The sequence below is a fragment of the Etheostoma cragini genome, chromosome 17 (assembly GCF_013103735.1).
Source record: "Etheostoma cragini isolate CJK2018 chromosome 17, CSU_Ecrag_1.0, whole genome shotgun sequence".
Classification (NCBI taxonomy): domain Eukaryota; kingdom Metazoa; phylum Chordata; class Actinopteri; order Perciformes; family Percidae; genus Etheostoma; species Etheostoma cragini.
In genome coordinates, this window is record NC_048423.1 from 18,206,369 (window position 1) to 18,216,996 (window position 10,628).

Consider the following 10,628-nt stretch of genomic DNA (forward strand, 5'->3'; position numbering starts at 1 on the left):
GGGATTACACAAATGTGTGTCTGTAACCAGAGCTTTGTCCTTCGACTTAACCCCATTTCACAGCTGACGTGTGTGTGTGTGTGTGTGTGTGTGTGTGTGTGTTTCCACAGGGAACATTCGGTCGAGAGCCTCAAGCGAAGCCCGAGGACGATCATTACTTGAGGGCAGCCATTCAGGAGTACGACAACATTGCTAAACTGGGCCAGATCATGAGGGAAGGGCCTATAAAGGTAAGAAACCCGTTTGTCAGATTATCCAGGGAGACACAAAGGAACAGGTCCACATCCAAAACGCTCTCCTTCCATCCTTCTCAAAATGCATTGGGTCAGAGGACAGGACCTATAACCTCAAGTATGTTCTGAGGAAAACCGAAGAGAGAGACCCAAAGGACTTGAAGATGGCTGTTCAGATAAGGGGCTGGACAGTCCTGCTGTGGATTCTCATGTATGATTAGTGTAACAGTGATGATGTGTGCGGTAGACAGCGTTACAGACTGTTTGATCCTAACTGCCGTCCTGTCAGGGTTCCCTGCTCAATGTGGTCCTGGACGACTACCTGAGGCTGAAAACACTCTTTGCAGCACGACTCGTCACAGTATCCACCAGCCAGGGAGATCGCTCATCAGTCACTGAGGTGGGCTAGGAAAAATGGACGCTCTCTCTGCACCCGCTGCTGTACTCTTCCTGCCTGACGCTGCCGGAGAGTGTTCTCACATTTCTCCTGATTTCCCATTTCCCATCCCAAGTGTGCTGCTCTGACTCTGCACTTAATCACTACTTCTGCTATCTCAGCTACCTTGAGCCAGACTTTGGGTCAAATAGAATTGCAATTACTTTTCAAAAGAGGAGGGGGGTCTGGCTAGTCCACACAGAATTCCAGGATGGGAGAAAAACATGCTCTGGTTTATTGGCATTTCTTTAAATCAATCACAATCGTCTGCGGCAGCGTTGAGCGCCACTGCAAAATATCCTCGGGAAGGAGCTTGTTTAAGGGGAACGTGTATGCTCAAAGGTTGTTTTAGTTGTGTGAGGGAAAACTCAGATTGGAGAGATAGTCTAGCTAGCTGTCTGGATTTACCCTGCAGAGATCTGAGGAGCAGTTAACCACTGTCCTCAGAAATCCACCCGCAACATGGCAACACAAAAAGAGCCCTGGGTAACGGCTATCCGGCCTAAATGAGGAACATCTGCCGGAATTTCCAAATTGTTTGCAATTATTTAACCCAGGTCTGGTATGGTAATATTCGTTCTTCTCTGCTGTTGTGTTGTCTCACTACACTTCCAAATTGTTACTGCAAGTGATCTAATGATTCCTCTCCTGAAACTTTTCCAAAGCTGCATTGCTGTTGTCAGTCTGATGCATCAACAATACCAATCAGTATATTCTCTCCCACTTCAACAGCTGATCCAGAGTGATCTGGACGATGATGAGGACGAGTGTCTGGGCATGGGTGGAGGCCGCGGCACACTGCGCTTCAAGCACAAGCTTCCAGTTGAGTTGAAGGGCCCCGAAGGGGTGCACGTGGTCCACGGCAGCACAGGTACCCTCCTGACCTCTGACCTCAACAGCCTGCCAGAGGATGACCAGCGGGCCCTGGCGCATTCTCTGGAGGCCCTGAACGCAGACGGGGTGCTTTATTCTGAGCGCAACGCCCGGACAGAGTCAGCCAAGTCCACCCCGATGCACCGTCACAAGGACGGGGAAATCCTGTCGGGGAGTCCCCTGGAGATTACAGAGTTATGACTAGCCGAGGCCTCGCTGGTCTGAGCGCAACCATGACTCGTGTGTGTCCTTGTGTCTCCACACCCCACCCTGATTGGAGGAGTGTGTGTAGTCTAGGGAACCTCATCAGCCAACCTCAAGGCATCGGTGAGACAGCCTGCAAGAGGACTTCCTCCGCATTGGGGTGGTTTTATGTTGAAGGTGGTCCCAAGAGAAGGTTTATTCAAATGACGTTTTAGGAAATGGAAAATCATAAGCAAGGCGCTTTTCTTCAGCGAGACAAAACCAGCTGGTGTCATTGAATTTCATCCAAAGAGCTGATTGGAGAAGAGAGACTAAGCCTCCCTGTGGGAGAAGCTTGTTGAACCATGATCTTAAATCGTCACAAGGTGGCTCATTCTCACGAATCCTTTTCGAAGTCACACCTGGACTGCATACACTCAAAAACACACACTTAAAAAAAATAAGCAAGGCTACACACACTCAGACCAGTGAATGGCCATCAAGAAAATGATGGAATTTCTGTTTTCATGCTCTGATATTTTTTTCTCTTTGCAAGATGATGCAATCAGTGTTGTAGGAGTGAGGGTAGAACCGTAAGACTTTTCTCTTTCACATTTTAGAGACATTTTGTTGTTGGGACATGTAATGCAGATAGAGTGGATTTTTCACTTGACACCAAGATCAAGAGGGGCCTTTGCCACTGTTAAATACTGTAGTAGTTTGAAAGTGGTTTTTTGAATGAATGGCGAAAAAGACAAAACAGTCCAGTCTGCAGGACAGCAGTGAATATTAAGACACTGGTCCATCTCTTCATCTTTAGCGTGGACAAAGAGACTCTTTACTAATAACTGAAAGATTCTCAAAAAACTTCAATCTTTTATTAAAAATTTGATATGAAAGGCAGTTAAAGAAAACCTTGGTAAGGATTTATGGATTAAAAAAAAAAAAATGAATTATCCATTTTCTAAGGACAAAGATGGCATTGTGCCCACAGAGACTTTACACTGCCACCTAAGGGACTAAAAGAGTCATGCTCAAAATGAGCAACGTTTGCTTTATTTTTTTATTTTATAAAAAATGTGATGGAACTAACATATTTTTGAAGAAAAATGCTGGCTTACCAAAATAGGTAGGGCGTAATTTTGGAGTATGTGTATTGTGCTACAGTGACATGTCGTTCTCTTTCCTTTATATGACAACTGACGCTGTTTCTGACGAGTGGTGTGTTTTTAAAATTTTTTTATATATATATATTCCCATTTTGTAATTTATTTGTTGTCACCAGTCCTGAGATCTGTGTTGAGAAATGTTGGATGATCTGTGAAAATAAAAGAAATATGCAACAGCCTTTGACCTCAGTCAGTGAGACAAGTCTCTAATTATATTGTTGGTATTGTCCCCGTGTATACATCTGTCAGTCAACAGAAATACTGTCATCTAGTGGTTGTCAGGGGTAACCACTTCACAGCTGACAAAAATAAACAAGAGTTTAGCACACTAAATCGGTTTATTGTTGCCAGGTTATATAGAAAAGTTACCATCAATTATAGTTGTCAAAAGGACTCAGTCCCTAATGTCTTCTTCACTGCGGCAGGTCAGAGTCCTCGGGTTGTGGCACTCACTGATGCCGCAGTGGTTCCGGTCGCCGGCATCTTCTTCAGGGTCTTATTCAACTGTAGGACGACGGAGGGAATTTTCATTTCAGTTTATGACACAAAGTATAACTACACAGGCTGGCGTTACAGAATGTTAGGGAGATGTTTCATATTGGTGACAATACACATTTCAACTGTCGCTAACAATTCAATTTTTTAATGAAAAACTTTCGTCTGATGTCTTAAAATAAATAGCAGCTTCAAAATTTCTACATATGTCCTTTCCTTGCCAGAAGCATGATAGTTCACTGCTTACCTCCTCAAACTTGTGGATCTGTCTGATGAAAAAGTCTCCGTACCGGCGAGCAACTTTGGTGTCTGCGATGTGGATCATGTCCTGTGGAAATGTGGAAAAGATAAAACTCATTAAACCTACAGCTACTTATAATTGTTCAACAGTTAACAATATCACCCCATTTATTTATTTTATAGTATTTCAGGGGGCTTGTGTACATGTAGAGCAGTTTGGACCTGTAGTGGAAAATTACCGGACCAGATCATTTTAACCAAACCATGAGCCTGTGTCACTTATTTAAACTGTAGATCACGATGTAGAAAAGTAACAGACTTTAACACACCTTGTCAATGTAAAAGTCGACCTCGGAGGCAGACTGGAACTCTCCGTCCAGAGCTGAGACGCCGCTGGTCCACACCAGGTTCTTCATCTTGTGTTTAAAGACGAGCAGCTGAATACGGAACTCCTGCTCCGTCATGTCCAGGAATCCTGCAAGCTTGGCTACCGGCATGGTGGTGTACAGCTTCAGGAAGCTGCGAGGACACAGTGGGACTTAGGTGACAGGGCAAAGTTTGGAGAATAATTCAATACATTTCCTACACCAAAGTAGAAAAACTGCACCCAATATGTCTTCTGGGGACATTAAAGACTCTCTGTTTTAGACCTAATAGCCCTATGGAGCTGGTTTTCTGATAAGTGGGTCCCCGTTTAGTTTGTCTTGTGCTCATGTGTCCACGAAACCAGACATGGGTGAGGGAATCCTGGCTCAAGGGCACCTTTGTTCCTTTGTCTCAAAAATCAATGTTTTTTTTGTTTGAATGGGTTTTGGTAATATGCCTAAAATAAGGTATGTGGTTAACAAAAGCTTAAGAGAGTTGAACATTTTGTTCCATGACATAAAATACGTCAGTGAATCCCTCACTCGGGAAATTTAAGCTTTTGTGCATTTTAAAAAGCGGTTACCAGTAAGTGGCTGAAATAGACTACAGAGGTTGTTAAACACTATCCTGCTGTACAACCCAAATCTGTTGGAAGCTAGTGGTGCTGATGTTGAAGTCATGTGACTGCAGTGTAGTTTGTTTGTTTAAGTTAGCTTTTTGCTTCAAAAATCAGAACAGTGTTGTTCATGTGTGGAGATCATCTTGCGGTATTCTCTACCTGCGAATGGTGGAGAGCTGAGCCTGCTGCTGCACCTCCTCAGCAAAGACCTTCAGCTGCTGCTGGAAAGGCTCTTTGTGGTAGTTGGGGTGGACGTTGTCATAGTTTGGCACCACAGGGGACAGGAACTTGGGACAGGCAAAGCTGAACTGCTCCTCAAACACCTGCAGGTCTCTGAGATGGAAAAGGTAACTTTTGTGTCAATTGAGACACTGTTGCTGATGGGTGGCACAGTTCTACTGGCCAATATAAAAAGGTCACTTAGGTAGTAATGGAAAACAGACAATCAGAATAAAGACAATAAAGACTGACAGTGAGACAAACACTGAACTTCACATACAGTCGTTTCAACAGTGTGAGGAGTTTGGTTCGTACCCTTTCTGCATTCGCAGCATCTTGTCTCCGTACTTCTCCCTCAGCTGGGTGTGGATGCTCTCATCGATGCGCATCGGGTACATGGTGAGAGCGATGGCCAGCAGGCCATGCATCTGCTCATTTTGTTTGTTAACCTAAAACACATATAGCAGTATTATGACATCAGTTCCAACTATGATACAGTGATCATTTTAAAGAATGCATTAATGAAAATGCTTAATGTGTATTATTCATGCGTCACAAAATTTGGGGGAAATCAATACAACCCAAATATTGTGGTAACAATCTTAATATTGGGGGGGGGGGGGGGGGACTTTGGAATAGGCAGAAGAATCTATCGATAAAGCTTCTGACTGACCATCTCATATTTATACGTCGACCTCTGGAACATGTTCCTTGTCCTCTGGATGTAGAGCAGGATGTTCGCAAAGACTCGAATGGCATCCTGGTAGCGCCTCATCATCAGGTAGGCAAACCCCACGTAGTAATATGTAGTGATCTGGCACTCGGGCACACGGGAATACATACTCTGTGAGACAGGAAACAATAAAGATCAAACCAAGTTAGTATAGGTAAAAACCGTATGAAATAAACAGAGGGTTTGGCCATCATTAGTAGTACTCGAGATGACTTACCTTCTTGTTGAGCTCAATGTTCTCCAGGACTTTGATGGCCTGGTAATAATCCCCGAGCAGAGAGTGAAGGCGCAGAAGCCCCACCAGGCTGAAGTAACCCAACATCTTGTACAGGGAGTGACGCCCATATTCTCCGGCCACACTCTCCGGGTCTCCTGCAACACACCGACAAACATGTTGCTGCCTCGTGTAACACCTCAAGTCTGTACACTGTTCTCTCAGCAGAAAAGCAACAAACTATTAAAACTACAGTTTTACCGGAATATGAATCTACAAATAGCCGTAAATGCACTTTATTCTGGTAACTTTGATAAGGTCCAACGGCTTTCATTGAAATCATTCAAGATTTAACATACTTATGGTTTCCTATATTTTACTCCCAGATAGTGTTCATTTTGGCAGTTAATTTAGATTTAGACTTTTATTAGTCTAATCCCATTGTAGTCATTGTTATCCTTCATGGTTTTAGCCAACAAAAGGTTATTACATTTTAGTCAACTTTTAGTACAAATATTTTCATAGTTTTGTTTCCTGTTTTAATTTTGTCTTGTTAAGTTTACACATTAAAGCAGCACAACTGTCAGAACCGAGGACATAGACGAGGACGGACTGAGTGCTGCCGCAGCAGGAAGGACCTCACTGAGAGGGAGGGAGTGAGAGAGAAAGAAAAAGCAAGAGGTAGGCCTGCACGATATTGGAAAAATCTTACATTGTGATATTTTTTCCCCCCCTATACATTTTGCAATATGAAAAATGAAAGTGTCATTTTTAAAAGATTACATCAAAACCTTTGTTTGGAAATAATAAATCATTCTTGACTACTGCGGTGATTTTGTAAGGGAGGGAATCTACATAGAAGAAAAAAAATGAAAAAGATCTTTTCTAATGTGACCCATTCTTTGTTAAACTTTAATGCTTTACAAACACCAAAGTAAGCGCTGTGACTAACGTTACTCTTCTGAAGGGATTTTGGAGAGAGACATCAGGTAGAAATACGCTGGTTGACTAGCATGACACCATTGTGTTCATATAATATTCAATCCAGGCTAACGTGAATGACAGTGACAAGTTGCTTCCTCTAAACTTCAGGTTGTGGTCGACTAGCAGGGCCAGCTCGTTGTTTTTATTAATTGATCAGACCTGCATGTCACGCGCAGTAGCAACAAATTGTTTATATAAGAACAATTAAATCATTGGAAAGGAAGTTAGATCAACACAGACTTCTGTTTTAGATTAATGTTAAGTTTCCAGTGTCGCGGCTCCGAACCATAACGTTTGTTGGGACAGACGGAGCCCTTGTTTCTTTAGGCTAACTATATTAGTATTAGCCTGGCTGGTAGCAGCTTTCTGCTTGTTTCTTTAGGCTAACTATATAAGTATTAGCCGGGCTGGTAGCAGCTTTCTGCTTGTTTCTTTAAGCTAACTATATTAGCTTTAGCCTGGCTGGTAGCAGCTTTCTGCTTGTTTCTTTAGGCTAACTATATTAGTATTGGCCTGGCTGGTAGCAGCTTTCTGCTTGTTTCTTTAGGCTAACTATATTAGCTTTAGCCTGGCTGGTAGCAGTTTTCTGAGGGGGGAAATGGCCGAGAGACGTAATTATGTTGCATTAATCAGGTGATTTAGTTTGTATTTGCAGTGAAAATAAAACACTGACTACTGTAGCTTCACTGACTAGCCATCCAAACTATGTGCATCACTGTGCCAGAGGCAGCTGCTGCCTATTGGACGTTTCTACACACAGAGATCCTCACTTCCCATTACAATAAACCCCTTTGGACTAATGTCACATACACACGCTGCCCGCGTAGCTACCTGTCTTTAAGGGGAAGGGCCGGCCGGTAATAATCATGTAAAAGGAGAACGGCGGACGTTCACTTTTCTCTCAAACAGCAAAAAAAGATTTTGTCAGCATCGTAACATCATGCGATGGGACTATCGTGCATGCACACATCGCGACGTTGATGCTAAAACACAATATCGTTCAGCCCTAGTGAGGTGACAAAAATAAAGCGTTTTTATTTTGTAAAGAACATTTAAGCCTCGTCATTTTTGTCAGCGATATTGCATGTTAATATGGTCACAGTTAACTGTTAATGACATCTCCCCGTTTTCTTGTTTTAGTTATGAAAAAAATGTTGAAGACAAACAAATTCCGTCAAGTATCTCCCTTACCTCCGCTGGTGTAGATCTCTAGCTGGCGGTTGATGTTGCTCTTGTCCACCAGGGAGTGGAGAACGTTGAGGACGCTGTGGACGTTCCAGATCTTTGGGTTGTTCCTCAGGAATTCGATCTCCTCCTCTGACTTCTTTGCCGTCTTACAGCGGTACTGACTGAAGGACTGGAACTATAGACGTAATAGTGTTATTCCCATATCGGCGTCAAACCTGCTTTATTTCTGCCATTAGATAGCAGTGAGATAGGGGACGTAAACCACATGGGCCATTTCAATAAGAATAAAACATAACCATAGAAAAACATGTGAAAGTCACGTTTAATATATCCCATCTGGTCCTCCTTTTATAGAAATGACTCACAACTACTATTTGACCTGGCCTTTTTTTCATTGTTATCAGATTCTTATGTTTATGTTTTTGTTATGGAAATGGGGATACATTTAAAAATAAAAATAAAAAAAAGAATATAATGCACTGTACCTGGTAGATGAACTCATCAATGATGTCCCAGAGCCACTGGTTTGGCAGCTCCAGGGGGGCGGGGCCATCAGCATCTGTTTACAATCACAACCATTCTCTTATGACTCGCCGTTCATTAGGAGTTACTTTACACTGATGACCACAGTGGAGAGGAAGATGAAAGGACTGTTCTGGTAACTTACTGAGAATGTAATTGAAGAGGTTGCAGTAATTATAGTATGACTCAAACCTCTGGTCCAGAGTTGGTCCCCCCTGATGATCATGAAAACAATATTTCACAACAAAATACTGGAGGTTTTCATACATTTTGCAAGTTGCTTATTAATCGAGAGGGAGATTGATGAAGAGTTTATAGTAAGCAGTTACTCACGCTGACTTTAGCATAAATGTGTCTGTAGTACAGTTCCTTATAGAGGATGAGGAACACAGCATCTGCAGGAGATAACACGCAAACAATGACATGAAACAGTACTGAACCACACAGGGATGAACTTCATCAGTAGATTGTAAAACCTGTTCAACCTGTCTTGCAAACTGTAAACTTATCAACAAAACCAAATTACATTTTGAGCTGCTTGTATTAGCTAAAAGTCAGTGGCAAACAATTGGGCAAATATACATTTATTTGATCACATTTCAACTTTTCCTAAAAGATATTTAAAAAAAAAAACAAGGCACAAACAGGACAGATGATAAACTCACCGTTGCCAACGAGTGATGCGATGGCATCAGCCTCCGGCCAGGGAGAGTTTTTGAAGAAACGGTCGGTCAACTTATTCCAGCTGAACAGGAACAAAATATTAAAAGGCATGAGAGGTACTCATCACCCACAAACACACACAGCTTGAACGGTTCTGTTAAAGGCTTCACCACCATGGGGAGAGGTTTACCTGTTCTCATAGACGTCCTGGATCTCGTAGATCTTCTGCTCAATGCTCTCGCTGGACACACGGTTGGACTGCAGCTCATAAACCTTCTGGTCAATTAAGTCCGAGGTGGTTTTGTGGAAATACTGCAGGAAGTTCTTGATCACCTCTGGGATGACGTGGTAGGTCTGCTGCTCATACTGCCTCTCGTAGGCCAGGTCTACTTTAGGGTCACCTGCCAGGAGATGGGAGAGTGAGTCTCTAACACACTGGAAGGAGATATCATACGTTTAGATGCATGTTTCTGTGTATACTAACCGGTGTGCAGGTCGCAGTCGTTTGTGTAGGCGTACGGGTCGTACTGTAGAAACAGAGAGGCATATGTTACTAATGCACAGTTAACCAGGCAGTCATAACCGTTAGCTACATCTACCACAAACACTATCCTCTACCTCACCTGACTACATTACTTTATACTTACGGTGATGTTAGGTTTGCTTTCTCGTCGTCAGAAACAAGTTAACACCAATCATTAATATCTTGCTGGCTTGTCAAAGGTAGCTAACGTTACTGTTATGCCGGTGGAGTTAAGCTAGCTATCTAGCTAGCTAACGTTAGCTAACTGGCTACCGCTAACAAGCGTGTCATTGTTATAATCAAAAAAAGCATTCAAATATGTGAAAGAGAAATGTCTACTGACTTCCTCTTCCTCGTGGTATGGCACGGCGGCGGCGGCGGCGGCGGGGGTGGTGGTGGTGGTGGTGGACATTGTCCCAAGCTTAGAAAAACGAGGAGGTTTGTTCGGTTAGCTAACGCCGCTAAACCACGCAGCTGTCGCTGGAGAGAAGACGGGAAGCGGAAGAAAGAAGCTGTGACGCGGACGAAACGGAAGGCATGGAAGCATTATGGGCAATTGTGTTCTGAATGCAAAATTCTACATTCATAAGCAGAAATTTTCTAACTCCTATACTAATTGTATACATTTTCTCATGGGATTTGAATCTGTATTGAAGTCTCTTAAAACGTTAGATAACAAGAAAAGTATTAAAATTGTGGATACTGTAGAGTCTTTTTTTTCCTGAAACTTCTGACTAACTACAATTCTGTCTTCTTGTATTTTTTGTTTTGTCTGTAATGTAATGTTTTCTTGATTGTTGAATTGCTATGTTTGTTTCATTATACACTGTGTATATATACTGTACTCCATACGTTTAGACACTTTTGCTTGTTCATGTTTATGTACTAGTATTGCTTACCTGATATTTTGTATACTGCCATTTGTCAATTAAAATAAAGTTTGAATATTATATATTGAAAATATAATA

The 10,628-nt window shown here is 42.4% G+C and overlaps 2 protein-coding genes across 5 annotated transcripts in view; one reads left to right on the top strand and one right to left on the bottom strand.

Annotated features, from left to right (window-relative positions):
- Window positions 1-2,656, top strand: part of cdh23 (cadherin-related 23) — a 180,597-nt gene extending 177,941 nt beyond the window's left edge. For 2 of the 3 annotated variants that reach the window (XM_034899154.1, XM_034899155.1), the window contains 3 exons: window positions 111-230; window positions 523-633; window positions 1,402-2,656. In XM_034899154.1, the coding sequence (XP_034755045.1) occupies window positions 111-230; window positions 523-633; window positions 1,402-1,743 (573 nt within the window). In that variant the 3' untranslated portion in view covers window positions 1,744-2,656. The remainder of the gene's footprint in view (window positions 1-110; window positions 231-522; window positions 634-1,401) is intronic. The other variant, XM_034899156.1, reaches the window with a different exon arrangement.
- Window positions 2,657-3,203: 547 nt separating this feature from the next.
- eif3s6ip (eukaryotic translation initiation factor 3, subunit 6 interacting protein) lies at window positions 3,204-10,186 on the bottom strand. 2 transcript variants are annotated; one of them, XM_034899157.1, is made up of 16 exons: window positions 10,060-10,186; window positions 10,004-10,026; window positions 9,622-9,664; window positions 9,328-9,538; window positions 9,140-9,219; window positions 8,808-8,869; window positions 8,620-8,689; window positions 8,438-8,511; window positions 7,956-8,127; window positions 5,784-5,938; window positions 5,507-5,677; window positions 5,149-5,282; window positions 4,774-4,947; window positions 3,959-4,148; window positions 3,637-3,717; window positions 3,204-3,398 (listed from the first exon to the last, which is right to left on the bottom strand). In XM_034899157.1, exons 1-16 carry the CDS (start codon window positions 10,070-10,072, stop codon window positions 3,321-3,323), a joined length of 1,731 nt encoding a protein of 576 aa, XP_034755048.1. In that variant the 5' UTR covers window positions 10,073-10,186; the 3' UTR covers window positions 3,204-3,320. The 2 variants fall into 2 exon arrangements, with proteins under 2 accessions (XP_034755048.1, XP_034755049.1); XM_034899158.1 differs by lacking the exons at window positions 9,140-9,219; window positions 9,622-9,664; window positions 10,004-10,026; window positions 10,060-10,186 and having other exon boundaries at window positions 9,328-9,406.
- Between the last annotated feature and the right edge of the window lie 442 nt (window positions 10,187-10,628).